Consider the following 20,177-nt stretch of genomic DNA (forward strand, 5'->3'; position numbering starts at 1 on the left):
GGAAGAAGTCTCACAGATGCTGTTTCCTCCAGCACCCGTTTTACGGTCAATGCTGGAGATGGGATCTTTGGTTGGACGGGGCCCTGACTCTGAACGAGTACGGTTGGTTGTCGGTGGTTGACATGGGCTGGGGTGCAGGGAAAATGGGTTCAACGTGCTACTCCCCATCTTTGTAGCTTGAGTTGAACCACCTTTCCAATGGTATCTTTTCACCTCTTAGAGATGCCACTGCTATAATCTGCAGGAGAAGGGTGCACAAAACCCCTGTTCCCAAGGCATGGGAGTGTGCTTTCTTCTCTCCTGCTTTGGCTCCCCTGGCTGTACTTAGTGATGAATTTTACAAGTGTCACACTTAACTGAACCCAAACCTCAAAGCAAAACTCAGTAATCATCATCAATTATTTGCCTAACTCGCACATGAAAACATCCATCAGTTATGGTTCCTGTGAAACAGATTAGTGCTTTCAGTAAATTTGACAGGAATTTCACATTAGTAACAAAAATAACCCACAAACCCAGCCACAGAAGCTCACCTAATATGGATTTGACACCAGTTGTTTCACACACCTCTTGCCACAGTCCCTCTAACTAAGGGCTGATGTGGGTTATGCATCACCAAACCCAGAGACACCAAGAACGTAATTCAGCTGGGGCACAAAGATGGACAATGTCCACTGAGCGTAAAGAGAACTGTTACTCGCTTACGTTTATGACTCAGGCTTTGGATTTCTTCTGCTAAAAAAAGTATCTACTAATATCCATTGCTATAACTGCATGCCTGTGAAGGCAGGACAGGCTCTCTAATTTTCGTTCCTTATCACAGAAGTAGCGTCACTGCTCTTAGGAAGCACATTTGTGCAGAAAAGAATCCTTTCACTGCCAAAACCTGTGTCAGACTGCCCCACAGCCTGACTCTTCACAGATTAAATATAGCCAGACCATAAGAAAAATGTAACCACGTTATGCTAGTTTTGGGGGGAGGGCAGAGGAGAGGTTTAGAAGCACTAGAAGCACTAGATAACTAATTGACTATAATTAATTGAAGGATTAAGTTGCATTAGTAACAAATTACCTCAAGGCAATAAAACACACAGTAGGAACAAGGGAAAAATACTGTTAGAAAGTGTGTATGGCCAACAAATCTAAACCAGATTTGGAAAACACAAATGTGTTAGCTCCTGCTTGGTCTATGAGAGTCACAGAATCATAGAATGGTCGGGGTTGGAAGGGACCCAAGGATCATAGAGTTTTAACCCCCCTGCCACAAGCAGGGACACCAACCTCCAGGCCTGGAGCTACACAAGGTTGCCCAGGGCCCCATCCAACCTGGCCTTGAACACCTTCAGGAATGGGGCATCCACGACCTCTCTGGGCAGCCTGTTCCCAGCACCTCACCACTCTCTCTGTAAAAAACTTCCCCCTAATATCTAATCTAAACCTTCCTTCCTTTAGCTTTAGTCCATTCCCCCCTTGTCCTGCCATTGTCTGCCCTTTTAAAAAGTCGATTCCCCTCCTGTTTATAAGCTCCCTTCAGGCACTAGAAGGCTGCAATGAGGTCTCCCCGCAGCATTCTTTCCTCTAGGCTGAACAAGCCCAGCTCCTTTAGTCGCTCTTCACAGAGGAGATGAGTCAAGAGAAGAGCTGCCTGGGAGGACTGGAGGAAAGCACCTCATCTTCAAGGAAAAAACATGACAGGAGAATCTTTAAAACGGCCTAAATGACTCAGTATCTCAAGCACCACACTCAAAGTAATTCTGCCCTATTAGAGCCTTAGTTTTCATTTAAGTGTTCAGACATTCTGGGGATGAGGGGCAGAGAACACTGCTTCCCAGTGTTGTATATATGTTATAGTAAGTGTAATTTAATAGTACTAACGACTGCTACAGCTCATGCATTTTGGCAGAAATGGGCTTGACGCTGCTCATGCAGAAGGCTATAAGGCTGTATAAGCAACAGCTTGGCCAGTGACTATGTGGGAAGAAGACCATAGTTCCTACCTACCACGCTGTGGCAGAAAGATCTGGAAATGCACCGTGGCTGCACGGGGCCAAGAAACCCAAAGGCAAGAGATGCACACACAGTGTCCGGGAGGGGAGGGAAGAGAAAGGAGGAGGCTTAATTTGCAGGAGGAAATAACAATCCCGGAGGCTGCAGGGACTATTTATTGTGCTGGGCTAGCACTTTGTTATCACATGTCTCCAATTACACAGGTCTAATGTTGAGATTAATTCAGATTCAGAAGAAATGCACTTGGCACCAACATTTAAAGTGAAAGGCAGCTACATGAGTTACATGTACCAGAGTGTTTTCCTACAATGAACCCTACTAAGCAGCAGCTGGAAGAAAACACTTGTTTCTCTATCACAGTCCTGATTAAATCTGTTGGAAGGTTAAAAATTAAATAATAAGTCTGAAGGAAAAATATAAATTGAAATAGTCCCTCTTATCAGTTAAAGTTACCGCTTTACTGAACAACAACCTGTTTTCCTGCTTATTATTTCAAAAAAAATCAAAAATCTTGCTAGACCTAAACATGCAAACAGGGCTGAGCACTCGCTGCTAACACCCTCACACATAAATACAGAATTGTGTGGGTCACAGCAGTTTGGCAAGGAGCTGAGCCTAGGTGTGAAGAAACTGTAGTATTTTTTGCTATTAAAGCAGATCCTATAGTTTTCCTGGGGGACTCCTTTTTCACTCACCCCACTTCCCCATCTGTATTAACCATCTGTTTGCTCCTCGCCTCCCAGTAACTCGCTTCCTGGGTATTCTGGAGGGCCACCTTCTGCTAGGCAGTACCTCAGAAGCCTGTGCCTCCCTCCAGCCTTGGCTTCCTTTCTGTACCAGTATTCATCAAGGAAAGCAAATAATCCCTCTTCCAGTTCAGCTGCCTATTAAGAGAAACACAGAATTAAAGCTTGATTGGAAGGGGCCTCTGGAGCGACCTAATCCAGCTATCAATGCTCTCTGCAGTGCTTCCTTTCTCCAGTTTTCAGGGCAATTCCCAATTTCAGTAGGCAAACCACCAGCACTGGAGACCCCAGAAGATAGATGTGTGGGAAGACCTTGGGAAAGAGGGTCACATTCCTGATTCAAGAATTGACCCTGGAAGGTCCTTGAGGAAGGTAATGAATGAGAGAAAATCCACAGCCTGGGGTAACTGCCAGATGAATCTTCCTAGCAGATGGAAGGAGAGCAGATTGTGCAAATTACTTGAGCTCACGTCTGCTAAAGGATTGTGAGCCCAGGAAAAAAAAAAATCAGGGTTACAAAGAAACTTGATATCTCAGTTATGGAGAGCAGAGAGACACTCATCAGAACAGACGGGTTTCCCTCTCTACACTTCCAGTCATATGCCAGGTAGCTGGGAGCTGGTCAGGCTCTCAGTTTTTCCATTTGTAAAATCCATTAAGTATTTTTCATTATTAGCTAGGCGAATTTGTATTGTCAAAGGGCTTGAATACCTTTACATAAACATTCAAAATACTGTTCGTGAAGACCACCTCTTGCATTGGGAACAGAACAAGTGTTGTGGTAGGATTTTAAAAAAGAAGATGATATTGCTTTGACATCTTGTACTGATTTTTCCAATGCCACACCACAGAGGTGACTACTTTGTCTGTATACCAAGAAGACAGTTTTTTCTTTCTTGTGAAGACTTCACTACTCACAAATTCACTTCTTTGCTGACAAATATAAACACAGCTATTTTTATTTGGGACTGCCTACTGAGTTGTAACACCCCTTCTTTCTCTAATTATATTCCCCTCTGCTTACACAGTAGTCTCCAAGGTGTACAATGTTGTGTTTTTCCTGAACTGAAACTGATACAACCTTCATGAGGTCATGGCTTTGCACATTAGCTCATATGCCGAACTACAAACCCACTGTTTGAGAGGCCTTCCAAGAGACTTGTGCACGTTATATCATGGAGACCAGTTTACCTGGGCTTCAGAGATGGAAGTGTGGGCATCAGGGCTCTTGCAGTATAGCTGAGAAGGTATTAGCCGTATAGACAACTTTTTAACAATTTAAGTAAATTGCTTGTTGATGCAGATCTCTTGATGGAAAGATTTTCCAGAGTATGAGCAATTTAATGCACCAGATGCATGGAGGCAGAAAACAAAACCCATCCAGTCATGATAAAGCACAAAATTTTAATTGGGTCCCAGCCATTGTCATCATGATGTAAACGAGGGGCAGGTACTGTCCTCTCTAGTGCTTGGGAAGGGTGGATGTCAAGGCTTGTATAGCTATACCCGTGGACACATACTAAACTACCATAAAACAATTAAAAAAAAACTGAGCAGAACAGTTTTAGTTCTGTGGCCTATGTCAAAGACTTGGCTAGTGGTAAACGAAGTTTTACTGTTGTTGATAGTAAAACTCCCACTGAAAAATAATTAAGAAAATAACAAACACCATAATAAATAAGTCAAGACCAGAATTTAGTATTTTTTCAGATAAATTTGCTTTGATATTAATAACCATAACACGCAACACTTAAGGTTGCCTTCAAGGATCATTCTGCTTGATTCTAGCTCCTGGCAAGGACCTGCTAGGAAAACGTAACATTTCATACTGTAGCATTAATCTCTCTTCACAGAACTCACAAGAGATTGCTTGGTCTTCTGATGGCTAAGTTTCAGGGAATTTTATCACTACCTGCTTAATGTGTTCCCCCTCTTTTGATAAAAATTACACTTCTTGCATTAACTTCCTTTCAATCAATGCATATTACATCAACTGGTATATTTTCATTGTATACTTCACATCATACTGCAAATTACTTAAGAGATAAATGATAATAAATCGTTTGGATAACATTTAAGTCTCAGTTTTTCAGACTGGCAGAAAAACAGCTTTCCTAGTAGAACACACAAGTGACAAACCAAGGAATACAAGGAGAAATGAGCAGAGTGAAAGACAAGTGAAAGTCCTCCCACACCTTCAGTGTATGGAAATACCTTTTTTCTGTCCCAACCAGTTAATTGTTAAGAAGGAAAAAAGATTGAACTGATAAGGATTTTTTTTAAGATGCCTGATGGCACTCCAATGTTTGCAGCATTTGCTCACAGTGAAAAGGATTTTACTCTCTTCAGCTGATTTCCTTTTCTATGGATTCTTATCTTTTCTAATTCTAATACATTGAATCCCTGGGGGAGGGGATGAAAAGAGAGATGGATGGGGAAAAAAAAAAAAAGCAAGGGTAGCAAAAAACGGGGGAAAAGGAGCCAGGTTCATTAGTAGGTGAAAGAAAAACAACTATACACCAAGTGCAGGAACATTTAACTGGAGGTAGAGAGTGAGAAGGCAGAGCTACCCTCCAAAACTAAATAAAGAATAAAAAAAATTAAACGGTTGGGATTAATTTGTTATATGGGACATAATCCACTGATTTTCCTGAATAAATATATGTGGTTCAGAAATGCTGAGTAGTCACAATTGGACTCGTGGCCACAGGAGATAAGAATGCTCCACTCCTTTTAAATTCAGGTAATAAACTACAATCATAGAATCACAGAATCGCAGACTGGTTTGGGCTGGAAGCGACCTCAAAGCCCATCTAGTGCCAACCCCCCTGCCATGGGCAGGGACACCCTTCATTAGCCCAGGTTGTCCAAAGGCCCTTCCAACCTGGCCTTAAACACTGCCAAGGAGGGGGCAGCCACGGCTTCTCTGGGCAGCCTGTGCCAGGGCCTCACCACCCTCACAGGGAAGAATTTCTTCCTACTGTCTAATCTAAATCTGCCCTCCTTCAGCTTGAGGCCATTACCCCTTGTCCTACCACTACACTCCCTCACAAAGAGTTCCTCTCTATCATTCTTGTAGGTGAAGACAACAGACAAATGGCGAAAGAACCACTGAGATGCTGTGAAATATTCACGTGCCCTCTAAAATATGTCATTTTAAACCTAGATTTTGCAGAATAAAAAAGAGTAAATTTCTGACTTTTGCTAAAACGATGTCCCTAATGTCTGAAAATTGCTGCTTGGGGAACTATTTTCTAACAAGAACCATATTAATAACTAGGCAGACGTTTCCTCTGAAATGCCTCTGCTCTTCTAAGTTTGCCCTGCCCTGTTTCTGTGCAGCAGAAATACTCATGGCTCATAGTAACTGAGACAGCAAAGGTCCAGCAAAGGACTGTGAAAAGGAAGAGAGAGAATCTGGGGCCAGATGTTACCTCATATACTGCCAGGAGCAGCTGTTTCCCTATCCCTGATGCAATGAAAACAATGAAGCAACCATTACACATCTACTCTTCTATCAACCCTTAACTGCTGAAAGCAGTACTTTCCATCTGAGGGACCTGACCACTCCTACCACAAACAAACAGAACATTTCCCTTACCATGAGTACGCCGAAAGACCACCAGTCAGCACTCTGTGTGTGTCCTCTTCGGTTGACCACCTCTGGGGCCATATACTCTATTGTCCCACAGAATGAATACGCTCTCTTGTCGTGGTCGATGGCTTCTTTACTCAGACCAAAATCTAAGTAAATTGAAACAAAAAAGACTTGTCAGGTTTTACTTACATTTTTTGGTCACATAACCTGTTCAAATAAAGCACAACGATTGGCTGATGAAGCACCCCTCTGTCTGGATGCAGAAAGGCCACGGGCACATGTGAGATGCAGCCCTGCCTACGTGGAGTGCCTCATTGGCATTTGTTAGCACTGCTTGAAAGCAGGTGTATCATTTTCTCTGTTCAGAATGAGTTTCTAGCCCAAAGCAGAAGACAGCATTTAAATAAGCAGAAGTACACAGTTTGGTGAAGATAATGCTGGTAAGATTCTTGCACAGATAACCAAAGCATTAGGAATAATAATCCCAGACAGACACCAGTGGAAAGGATGGAGAGACAGCAACTCCAGGGTACCAAAGGGATACCTTTCTAGGCGTCCTCTGCACAGATGTAATTCAGAGAATTTAATTGTAAGAGTCATACTGGAGGTGTCCTTCCATCCCCAGTGGCAGGTAGTCAAGCCTGAACACCTCATCTCAGTCAGGGGTACAGTTTTACCAAGAAAACCCTATGTTGTCCATGTGCTGTGCAGCACAGGTACTCGATAAATTGCCAGAGAGGAGAACCCCAAAACTCAAACTTTTCTGACTTCTGAGTTTTTGTAAGGAAACCCTTTCCAAGCAAAGATCAAGATGCATGGAACATACTGCAGAAAAACCCCACAGTTTCTAGACATTTTCTGTTCCTCACGTACCTGTTATCTTAATGTGTCCCTCTTCATCAAGAAGGATGCTGTAAAGAAACGCGGAAGCATTCATTAGGCAGGCATATTCTGCAGTTAACAAACATGACCAAAACAAGTTTAAGACAGGTAAGGAGATACACAAGACTCAAATACATATGTAAACAAAGCCTCAGTGGATTACATGCCTCCAGAAAGAAAAATGGTCCTCAAAGGTCTGTCTAATCTCCTGTATGAAGCACGCATGGCCTGTGGCACTTGCATGGGGAGCCACAGCACGCTCAGGGTGGGCATGCAAACAGCTCAGAAAGAACAGAGTGTTCACTGCCAACAACTGCAGAGTATATGCTTCCAGCAGGAGAAGCAGCTACAGGTTTCCTGCTGTTCTCATAGTAATAAAGGCAAAGCACACCAATAATCCGGGTTTGGGCTCACTGGACCTAAAACTAACTCGGAAGGTAGATACGTTCACGCTGAAGTAATAAAAGAGATCACGGACAGCACAGTGAGTAGTCACAGCCTAACTTCATGGATCTCAGCCCCTGCTAATTTATTCTGTCTGGAAGCATAAATGAAAATTCAGCCTGGAAGCCAAGTTCAAGTGTTTTCACGTTTGCCACCTGCCAACATATTTTATTCTCACAAAGGCACTCCAACATTTCTGTGAGAAAAAAAATGGCTGTATTCCACAAAAAGCATTATTGTGTTTTGTGGAAAAGAACACTGAAACTGAAAAATAATGATTTTGGTAACTTCTCCGCCTGTAAATACCGACACAATAAAGAGAGTGGTGTTTCTTCAGTTGTAGTTAGATTGAGTATTTCTCTTTTCAAAATGGTCCAGTGAGGTGTTGCCTATTTTTATATTCCCCTTCTCTCAGAGAGTCCTTTTAATCAATGTATTCAGGAAGAAAAGAAGACAAGTGAAACTAACACATTAAGATATACTTCTGTGAAAGGTTGTCTCCTTACTGAAACACAATTGAAAAGAAATGATCTGTCATTCATTTGTGTGTTTAGAACAGACTGTTACTGGGTAATACATCAAATAAAGGCCAGCAGCTGAGTCACTACTATGTGTTCAATAATTAATTTTTTTTTTCTTTTTGATAAAAGCTTCTTACCTCTATTCTGTCTCCCCAGATTTCTTCCAGAGGCATAATTTTTAAGTACTCGCCTAAAACAGGCTTGTTTAAATGTATTTTTGTGACTACAATCTCTAAAGGACCGGCTTGTGTTTCAGAAGAGAACAGAATAAAACACCTGCCAATGTGGAAGTCAGCGTGAAGGTACGAAGTCCGCAGACCTGGCTCTGGAAAAATGGCAAGAGGGAATACAGACCACAGAAATCACTCAAAATGTTGCCCCATACTTAGGAAGCCACTGGGAATAACAACACCAGTCAAAGGGTGGCGGATTTTCCCCAGTAGGTCTAGGGAGGTAATTGTGCCCCTGTACTCAGCATTGGTGTGGCCACACCTTGAGTACTGTGTCCAGTTCTGGGCTCCCCACCATAAGAAGGACATTGAGGTCCTTGAGTGAGTCCAGAGAAGGGCAACCAGGCTGGTGAAGGGGCTGGAGGGCAAATCATATGAGGAACGGCTGAGGGAGCTGGGGGTGTTTAGCCTGGAGAAGAGGAGACTGAGGGGAAACCTTATCACCACCTACAACTACCTGAAGGGAGGTTGTAGAGAGGTGGGCGATGGTCTCTTCAGCCAGGTGAGAGAAGATAGAACAAGAGAAAATGGGATGAAGCTGTTCCAGGGCAGGTTTAGATTGGATATTAGAAAAAAATTTTTTACTGAAAGAGTTGTCAGGGTCTGGAACAGGCTGCCCAGGGAGGGGGTTGAGTCAACTTCCCTGGATGTGTTCAAAAAAAGAGTTGATGAGGTACTTAGGGATATGGTTTAGCATAGGATGGGAATGGTTGGACTTGATGATCTTCAAAGGTCTCTTCCAACCTTGTGATTAGGTGATTCTGTGACTTTATATTTAATTGATTTCATATGGACAATTTGTGCTCTTTTTGTATGTACGTACTACACGGGTCTATAGGGATTTCACACCTTTGCCCTCGTTAGAGGGGGTCATACCTTACACTAGGAGGCAATACCAGCACAGCTCTCAGACCAGCAATACTCTCCTAGGTTAAGTGAGCCTGAAGCTTACAACAGACTTTCTCATGCCGAATGCTTGCATGAGTTGCAAAATGAACGGATCCTGTTTTCCTGTGGATGTGCATCCTATATCCCCAAAAACTTGATCTACGGTTCCCTCCTCTGTCTTGAGTTCCCTAATCACCCTTCCCAGGTGCCCTCATGCACCCACAGCTCCCCCAGGGCCCCTGGCAGCACCCTTGGGATAGCTGGGTGCTTCCACGTTTGCCATCTGCCGACACGTACAACGCTCGGGTTACGATCTCAAAATTACACTCAATGTGAAAAGAAACTCATATGCTAACAGTGAGAAAAAGATAATTGTTGTGCTGAATTATCTTTGAGTGACATTAAGCAGCAAAGAAAAATGCACCTGCTTCCGAGCATCTGGATTACAACGACAGTCAAATGGTTTTCCTTTGACTGAGGAAGCAAACTTATTCTCTGATCATACTTTCTGTCTTGTCTTTTTCTCTTTATCACTTTAGAGCTCCTTTTTATCCCACACTGACTGTAGTAGAAAATCTATTGTGACAGTCACAATTACTTTAGCTATGGTTTGCAGGATCAGCTAATCTGAAATAAGATAGTATTATTTTGCAGAAGGGAAAAAAGGAACCAGAAGTTGTTAATGTGATTCAGGCTTTAGAAAAACCTTTCTTCTGAATCAGTGTTTTGAGATTATAAAAAATATAAGACATGTTAAACTAGGCTATAATCTCATTGAGCGATAACCTCTCACTACAAGATCTTTGCATTCAATTTGTTCAGTTTAAGGTTTGAGTGTGTTTACAGGATACTATCATTGTCGGCCTGTTCTTTATTTCAAAACATTAACAACATTTCAGCCTCAGGATTGTCCCATGAACGTTCAAGCTGCTTTCCTCGTCCTCAGTTCAAAAGTACCCCTTGAGGAAATAAAGGCTGAAAGTCCCCATGTTAGAGGCTGCTAAACTCAAGTTAGTAGCAGGGGAATAACATACTCCAAGTTGCAAGGGAAGCACAAAGTAGAGATAGGACTGCAAACGCCTTCGTAGGTCTTTTTGCTTTAGTACAGGCATAAAAAGCCTTTATTACTTGTTGATTTTATTTTATACTGACTCTTAAATCAAGGCCATAGCAACTCTCTCCCATTTTTCTCTCTCTCTTTTTAGTTTTGAGTCCTGTCTTTTAGGTTTCACTTTGAACTCCAATATACCCAAATCATCATGAAGTTCTGCCAAAGCTATTAAAGCTGGAGCTCTGGGTTTGGTTTTTTTCTTTTCTTCCCCAATGATTTAAGCTTCTTTCCAAGTCAGCTCAGTTGTGCAGAAAATTCAACCCACACTTTATGTTTTTCAGAAATTGCAGCCAAAATTTCAGGTTGGAGAGAAAACCCAAAACTTCATAAAGGGTGTTTGATTTGATTGCAGGCTTTGTTACTGAAGTACCAGAGAGAGTGAGGTATTCAAACATCTACCAAAGAGATGAAGACTCTCATGGACTGTCCACTTCTCTGTGGTGTTTAAGTGTTTGCATGACCCCGTTCTATCTCACCTTGCTGAACAGTCTCACACCAAACTCATCTCACTGACTGCTTTCTTCGATGGAAGATGATGGTGGTTTTGCACCATCTTGGCACTTTACTGATTCTCAGATCTTCCCTCTCTACAGAGGGCAGCTACGTTCCTGAGTAGAGTTCACAACACACAGCATCAAGCAGTGGTGGTGTGTGGAGTTTTTTTAATACAGTTCAACAACTCAGGAGTTGCTACATGGGCAGTTACATGAGCTGGCCCTTGTAGAGACAGCTGCGGGCATCACAGTGTAACCCACTCCTTGCTAATCAAAGCCCCTGTGACAGAACTGTAGCAAGGTGCATCTGGGTACTTAGAGATAGAAAAGGCAAAACCCTAAAGTCTGTGCATCGCCGTAAGGTAGTGTTACCTCTAGGTCACTCATACCCTTAAATCACAGCACAAGAAATAACATTGGCATCATGTTCTACTTCAGAATAAATTCCCATTTTTCTAGTTCAGTGTATTTACCATATTTAATTGCTCAATCCTGCAGTTCTTAAACAGAAATACGCCTCACCATGTAACTCCCTCCACTGCTGTCAGTGTGACTGAACAGCACCCTTGTTCCACGCGGGATGCTGCTGAAACCACCAGGACAACTCAAGGAGAAGAATTTGGTTGCAGCAATTTAAGGGAAGAAGCATCTGCTTGTTCTAAACAAGACTTTAACCAGAAAACTCAATTGCTTGCCTTTTTGAAGTAAGTACAGCTAACTTTGTAACAACCCCCAGAGTAAATATTCTGGTTGCACTTAAATTTAATTCATAGCTTTGAATTGTTAATACAGATTTTTGCTCAGGGAATCTTAAAAAACTGTTGAGCCTTAAATTTTAATGTACTGAGGGTTCTTTCAAGTGGTCTGAACAGTGCTATTTTCTAACTAGTCTTCGACATAAACAATTCTGATGAACTTCATTTTAGGATACTTACAGAACCAACTGAAGCAATCTCAAACCTATTAGCAGTTACTTTTGGCAGCTTCTAGAGGACAGCAGAAGCACTGAGAGGTCAAATGCAGTGCCTATCTTTTAACAAAGATGTGGGGGAGATAGAGAGAGAATTGGGAAGTTACAAGCTAGTTAACTTATCTCTACTTCTGCAAATCCAATAGAGTAAACCCTGTGCTCTAATCAGACTGGTGATGCTTCTGCTGAAGATGTGGGTGTAATTTTGCACATTGAACTTCAAAGAAGATACAGATCAAGAGAAACCAAAGGGGAGGAATAAGAATGACTGAATGCCTAGATAAGCTGGCTGGTGAGGAAGAGTTTGGTAGATGGACTGTTTAGGGTACAGAAGAGGGTCCAAGAGGCAGCAGACATGTTCACAATCCCCCTAGGCTTCTGCTGAGAGCAAAGCAAGCTGGATAGGGGTGGTGGGGAGTGTCTAGGAGGACAGGCTGAGGAGCTGTGGCTTGCAACTGCAGAAAAAAAAATGAATAATCACATTAGCTACTAGGAGCAACTTTATAGATGTATCATGGGTGCAGCACTGTCAAAAGGCTTCATGTTGAGAACATCATCTATTTTAAGACTAGGTTAGAAACATACCTGTAATGGCTTTGATGTATTTGACCCTGCCCAGTGGCAAAGGGAGGATGAGAACATCCTCCGATGGCCCTAATTTTTATCATCTTATTTAGAGAGCTATCCTTTCCCAGACATTAATAAAAATATAGCACATTTTCCCTTCAAAATGATTTTTTTCCTGTTCTATCTCCTTTTTTACTCTAAGCCTACAGTTCTAGTGAAATCACAGGCTGTTACATTCTGCTGTCCTAGGCATGGCTACACATAGACTTTGTACTTTTGCCATTTTTAAAAGGATGTGGTTTTCAGTCGAACAGATACCTTGCTTTATCCCCAACTACAAACTTCAGTTACACCAATCTAGGTCATTCCTGTACAACAATAGTTTTATTTATGTAAAGTAGATGCATCCAGATTCAACTGTATTGCTCATATCTATTTAACTATAAATCAGAGGCCACAAACCATTGATTCAAAAGTTAGGAAATACCAAAACAAGGGCTGCCACTTTAACTTCACACAGAGATCTCACTGTACAAAGTTCTTTAGTTACACAATGATATTTTTGTTTTCTTCCAGACAACTCTTGCTGCAGTTGTGGCAGAACAGATAATATTCAGGGACTTCAGCAGTGGTACGGTGAAGGGGATGGATGGGTGGTCTCAGGTGAGATGAAAGTGCACAGGGAGCTGTGTTCAATCTTTGCCTTTCCGACATGTTTCTCCATGCCAATGGCAAATCAATGACACCTTCCTTCCTTAGGTCAGCTCAAATTTTTCAATTCACTGATCCCTGATTTGAGACACTGCAGTTTTTGGTCTGCAGAAATTTTAAGTGCTCTCACTTGCAACTGCAGTCAGTGAGAGATGTGTTTTGAAACACAAAGTGACACGTAACGCTGAGAACTCTGAAAAATCGGGCTCTCAGTATCTCGAATACAGTGAATAGTTTTGACATGCACTTAATTTTGTCCTTGGTTTCTAACTTCTAAAGTTAAAAATTACAGCATGTGCCTGCAAATGTAACAGAACCGTGACTTATATTTGAATACACAGGCTCATGTATGGGTATCTTCTAATTGCAGCTTCATATACCAAGTGTTACCTAGAAAAACAGCTTCCTCTAATACTGAAAAGAAGCGTGTGATTCATACTAACACTCACCAGAAACAAAGTTTAAAACTGAAAACCTGTAATTTGAGTTCTTCCATTGTGTTACATGCTTGTGGATGCTGAATGAATAAAACACCAATTCAGAATGAAGTTGAAACTGAAGAGCCACTGGCAGACGATGCAACAGCACATTGCAGCCATGGTGTGACCGCTGCTTATCTGCATCCCATACTGGTGACCAACCAGTGCCTTTCTCCTTCTAGTAGTTTGGTTTGGAGGATGGTTTCCTGTATTTGCCAAAGACTCTGGTTTGCAGTTTCAGTGGCACAAATGGCAAAGACTGAAAAATTCAGTCAGCTGCGAAAGGGTCTCTAGCCCAAAGGACTGAGAGCTGTCATTATGTACACCTTTATGAATTCATATAGCGCTACTATTACTATTTTTGTAACCAAAACGTAAAATTGAATGCAAAGTTTAAATCACATAGTATTGCAGTTACATAGTCTCCTTCCTTTCAACTTCTCACCTTCTCAAGTCTATCTGCCACCACTTTCGGTCTCTTATTTTGTCCGTAAGTGTGAAAGTGAGAACACTCCATTTTAAAGAAAGAGCTGTGTATTTTTGAATTTCATGTCACAGAAGGAAAAGGTTGCTCTGCTGCTGTACATTGAAAGAAGCACAAGCAACAGCCAAACAGACTGCCCCGAGTGATTATCTTTTTAAAATGATGGCAGCCATTACATTAAAAGGGCTTGTAACCTTGAAATGTTGCAGCCTGTTTTATTGGAGCTGGCACAGAAGATGCAGGTGAAGCACCAGGCAAGTGGCACAAAACAGAAACAGTATCACATCAATCCCAGTGATAGCACCGAGGGTGTCATTTAGTCTGCTGAAGTACTGTGAATTAAAAAGAGAAGGAAAATGCTCCATAACACCACATCAGGAATCGAAAATGGCTGCAAATATAAGTGATAATCACTCTTGGGAAAATATTTTGGATCATTAATAACCATGTTTTTGAAGACCTGATTATCATGTCTCTCATGAGCTAATACACACACCAGTTTTCAGAGGTGCTCATTTACTTGAAGCAATGGCTACAATAAAACTGAACAGTGCCATGATGAGTTGGAAGTGGAGCTGCTTTGAGTGGTTTACACCACATCAAGGGGAAGGCCAGGTTAAGTGCTGCAAACTGAGAACTGAAAAATCGTGCTGCTGAAGTCAAAGGCAGAGATCTGCATCCTGTGCTGAGATCATTCCCTGAACTAAAGGCCAGGCACACATACTGGAGCACAGTCAAAATATCTGGCCTCACGAAAAAATGATAGGAACACCCTATTGCTGATGGTGAAGTGTAGAGACTCATACAAGAAGGAAGGCAGACCCTCTGGCACCTTTTGACTTGCTAGCATGACAAGGAGCAGAAACAACTTAAAAGCTCATGTATTTATGCTTCAGTTCACCCCTTCTCATCAACTTACTTTTCTGGTTTTAGATCCCTGTAAATAATCCCAAGACCGTGGAGGTGGTCTAACGCCAGGGCCAGCTCAGCTAAGTAGAACTTGACATCCTCTTCTGTAAACATCACCTAGAGAGAAGGAAGAGAACACCTCTATTTACTGGACAGTGGTGGGCTGGCTTGCATTAAACAGACACGGGGAAGGAATTGTCCAACTTGAGAATGCTGGAAGGGCCATCATATCAGGTTCAATTTTCCAGAATTTGTCTGAACTCACATTAACAATTCTCACCAGGTTCCCCTTATAAAACAAAACTCGATCTATCGAGTACCTCTGTTACTTAAAACATGATGCTCTCATTCATCTGTTTGATCTGTTTACATGACATCATGTTGCAATAATATAAGGAAGTTTCTAAATCCTTAGGCTTTGGAAATGAATGGCAAAATTCAATACATTCAGTGCAGCCCTTATTGCTTTCATATCTCTTAATTTTCTAAAATCTTGGCACTGGGTTACCAAATTCCCACAAATTAACAAGAGGTGGCTTCTTTAGGAAAGTGAGATGCTTTCAGATCTGAACAGAATACATTGTCTGAAGGGACACAGAGATGGATTTAAACCCCTGTGCACTAAGGGTTCGAGGAGTCTCACTGCTGATGCCCTAAGTGGTCATGTGTTGTCTAACATCTGAGGCATGATGAGGTCTAAACTGAGGGCAGCTGTTTTACTTCTACAGCTGATATGGATACTGCAAACACTGAAAGCTCTGGTTTAGGTGGGAAGAAACATCTGTAATTGAAGAAATCCTAAAGAAACTCATTTGGTTCAACGTTAATTTCATCCCAGATGTTATTAATCATAGAATCATTCAGGTTGGTAAAGACCTCCAAGATCATCTACTCCAACCGTCCCCATACCGCCTGTATTATTCACTAAACCCTGTCCCTACACCTCATCCAACCTTTCCTTGAACACTCTGAGGGATGGTGACTCCACCACCTCCCTGGGCAACCCGTTCCAATGCCTAAAGATATAAGAATGCAGAAAGAAAAGCTGATATATTGGATACACAAGTGTGACTACTATGCATGACAGAAGTAAAGTGAGCCAGCTCAATACAAGTTTACATGTCATACGTAAATGTAAATATCTACAGTAGAAGCTGCTGAGTTTATTTTTTAAAATTAAGTTTCTGTTCTTGGAAAGGGACAACCACAATACTTGTGTGCTCTGAGAAGCTGCAGAAGGCTGAGAGCAAAAAAGAGGATTTATAGAACAGATGTCACATAATTTAATTAAGAATATCACTGCAAAGACTGGAAAAAAAAATACACAAGCAAAAACTCTGACAAAAATGTAATTGGTCTGAACCTAAAACCTGTTTTATTTATCAAAATAAATGTAAATTATTCATAAGGTTTAAAATAAAGAGTGTAGAGAAAATATGAAATCGATAGAATCAGGCAAAATCTAATCTACACTGATACACCCAGCTAAGGGAGATGTCTCAGAAAACCAGAGCGAGAGATACAAGCTTTGCATGCACACATGCTGAGGTAGAAAGGATCTGAAAGTCCACTGAAATCAATACTGCTGGACCAAGTCTGTAATTAACAAATGGCTGTAATTAACAAACATCTTCCCTTGTGATGCTTTGCCACTAAACAGCTGCAAAGTACAGGAAGAGAAGATGAGCTGCAAACACTGAAAAGGAAAAGGACTGTCAAGTTAAAGAGGACTCATTCCCCACAGTATAAAGCAGAGGAGGTTCTGCCTTGCACTGGGCAAGGCAGTTATAAATGAGTACAGTTATAAACTCATGAGGCAATTATAAATGAGTAAAAACTCTACGATGTTCCCTTTCACCTTTGAGTTCCCTAACTGAGCAGGATGGGTAACTGTCCTCTGTAGGCAAGAACCACTTTTTCTCTCTCTGCCCATGAAACCAGAGAGGCCCTTGCTAAGACAGCCTCCTGTGTCCTAGGAAAACCTCATTTCATGACAAACAGCAGAAGGTTATTTTAATTTTCTTGAATCTTTTTCCTCATACTAAAAACTACTTGCTACCATGTACTAAGTACTTATACAAGCATCATTACTCAGCAAGGTAATTAACCTGTTGTAATGACTTCTCACAGACAACCCTGGAGAGCAAATACTTGAGCTCCCAAACTGGGGGACACACAGAAACTGGCAGCGTGTAACCCAACAAGGAACTGGATGGGGAAAAAATAAAAATCTAGGGAAGTTGTGAGTAAAAGTACTATTTTTTAAATTATAGAATCATAGAATTATCTTTGTTGGAAGGGACCCTTTAGGTCATCTAGTTCAACCATCACCCTAACCTTCCAACCACCACTAAACCACGTCCCTCAGCACATCTGTCTTCTAATTACTTACTCCACCACTTCCCTGGGCAGCCCATTACAATGCCTAAAAAGTCCATCAGTAACGCCCCAAAAGATGAAGAGCCAACAGATCTTCCCTTCAAGATGGCATATGAAATGTCCCTATTTTAACTTTAAAGATTGTGTGCTAGGTGGTTGCCTGCACCCCTGTCCCCACAGCCTGGAAAGAGACCAAGGGCTGGGGACATCCCATTGGTGACAGACAATGCTGGGGTGCAGACAAGCCCCCAAGGCTAGCAGGGCAGCCTTGCCAGAGCCTCTCGTAGTGCCTGCAGGCACCTCTCAGGCTAAATACAGGAGGATGCACTGCTTCAAGCAATGCAGCCAGCTGGCTTGAGGAAGCATTTGGAGATGCAGGCAAGTGCTAAGTGAACCCAGAAAATGTGCTGCCACTGCTTTCTACAGGCATTAGTGAATCTCAAGTTTGGACTGTTTCCTGGCTGCCTCTTTCTCCAGCAGCAGCAGCATCTCCCCAGGGCAGGGACTGTGGAGGACAGGGAAAAGCTGGGAGGTGTTGGAGGCAGCAGCTGTCCCCAGGCAGGCAGGAGAAGAGCCAGCCAGCCTCCAAGCCCCAGGGGTGAAGCATGGCCTCCAATCTGCTCCCAGCAGCTACTGCAGGAGACGGCTCTTCCCCTCTGTCTGCATGCTTGCTGCAGGGCTGGCACCTGACTTACAAGCCATCTCTTCTTTCTGCTGGCAGCAGTCATGTTTTTCCAGCAGTTCTATGCCCACATCCAGGGCAAAATGTATTGGGGATTGAATTCTCCAACTGTTTTTCATCACATCCAAAATACAGTTTGAGAGTGATGAGTTTGGGCCTATTTTGCTGTGGGAATGGCTTAGTAGTGATGCAGTTTTCTACAACTGCTATGTTTACACGCTCTCTGCTGCCTTACTTATGGCACAATTCAAACACAATTATTAAGGGCACACTTAAAGATGCAGGATGATACCTCTCTATTACCTATATAAAGTAGGACTATTCCCAAGGTCATCTTTCATTCCCACCAACTTCATCCGAGTTCTGGAAATCCAGGATAGTCCTTAATTTCTAAAGTTAAAATCTATCATCTTACCTCTTTGGAGAGTCTTGTGAAAAGGTCCCCTCCCCGCAGGAAATCTAGTATTAGATACAACTTTCCTTCTGTTTGAAATGCTGTGTGAGAAAAGGACAGAAATGTTGGAAGGTTGAACCAAGATGAAGTCTTCAGAGAATTAATCTTGTTGATTTAGCAGCATATCATTCATGCCATTAGCTTCCCTGTCACTTCAGCACTTTGAGAACAGAAATATTTAATTTCTGTATTTAACTAAGCAACCAAGTGTAGACTACAGGCAAAAAATGGTATGAGGGTAAAAATTGATAGATAACGACGCGTTAGTAATATATTCTTTTTCCACGCTAAGCACCTATGAATTAATATTGCTTTCCATTGTGCAAGATACCAGGAATCACTGAGGGCTAAGCACAGAGAGAAGCACCCAGGCTGGTCTAAGAGGAGAGCACACGCCATCCAAAATGTCCTCAGAAGACCTTTTACAGTAATAATGGGGCTCATCAGGGAGCTGGTGAGGTGGAAGAAGGCAGCTCCAGCAAGACACCACATACATACATATACATACACAAATTTGGACTGGTGTAGGTTATTAAAAATGGTTTCTATTTAGATTATCTTGTTCTCTAAATGATACCTGACAGCAGGTGAGGGGTTTGGCAGGTGTATACTCACCAGCTACCCTCACCAGCACAATCTATCACATCACACTTTGTGACAAACGTATTGTGATGGAGGAATGGCTAAAATCGACTGATACTGAAATTCTCTTTTAATATAAATGAAGAATTTCACACTGGTAGCCCTGGAATTTTTTTAGAGATGGAATCAAAGGTAGGCAGGGGGCATTTATATGAAATCACAACACATCTAGTTACAATTCCCGGACCAGCTTAAGAACAAACATGAATTATATTTTATTATAGTTACCATAATGAAGCTTGACTATGAAAGGATGATTCACTTCTGCCAAAATATCTCTCTCCATTTTTGATCGTACCCGATCCCGAACTATAAAGAAAGAACAATAAGAACAGCAACATATTAAGAGGAAGAATGGTCATCACAAGATACAGCACTGCGATGAGGTTCAGGCGATTTGGATTCAAATTCTCGCTCTGCTGATGCCTTGTGGTGTGACCTAAGGCAAACCAGACCACTCTCCAGCACCCCCTTCTTTCTGTCTGCCTTGTCTGTGCAAAAAGCAAGCTCTCCAGGAAGGCGCGACGTCTTCCGCTGTAGAGAACTCCCCTAAATAAAGCACTGCAATTTTACAAACAACAGGAAGGTGATTATGCTTTACAGAAGAGAATGCTAATGTGAAAATTAAAGCTACATAAAATTAACAACTCTATCTCATTTAAGATTAAACAGATTGTACCAGTCCCAGACCTCGTTGGGCTAACCTTGTGGAAATTAACTTTTTGTATTCTGCTGATGTTAACAGCGTATATGAGATACAACTTAATAGCACTCTCTGGAAGTGATTTATATAAAATTCTTTAAGCTTCCAATAAACCACCCAAACACCCAATAATAAAGAAAAAATGCTTATCGTTAATAGTAAAAAACCTATTTTTATTTGTAGAGATAAATTATTACATGAAGCAGTAAGCAAAATAATTTCTGTGTTTAAGATGAATAGAGAATAAGAGAAAAAAATCAGTCACAGAGCTAAGCT

At 41.8% G+C, this 20,177-nt stretch overlaps 1 protein-coding gene across 1 annotated transcript in view; it reads right to left on the minus strand.

The window, feature by feature from the left end:
• The window catches only part of RPS6KA2 (ribosomal protein S6 kinase A2), a gene marked incomplete at both ends in the record, with an annotated part of 171,985 nt that overhangs the window by 52,418 nt on the left and 99,390 nt on the right, over positions 1–20,177 (minus strand). Inside the window, 5 exons of the mRNA XM_084261212.1 lie at positions 6,355–6,497; positions 7,225–7,262; positions 15,052–15,158; positions 18,518–18,597; positions 19,427–19,507. Coding sequence (XP_084117338.1) covers positions 6,355–6,497; positions 7,225–7,262; positions 15,052–15,158; positions 18,518–18,597; positions 19,427–19,507 — 449 coding nt within the window. The remainder of the gene's footprint in view (positions 1–6,354; positions 6,498–7,224; positions 7,263–15,051; positions 15,159–18,517; positions 18,598–19,426; positions 19,508–20,177) is intronic.

Source organism: Gallinula chloropus, assembly GCF_964237585.1.
Source record: "Gallinula chloropus genome assembly, chromosome: 3".
NCBI lineage: Eukaryota > Metazoa > Chordata > Aves > Gruiformes > Rallidae > Gallinula > Gallinula chloropus.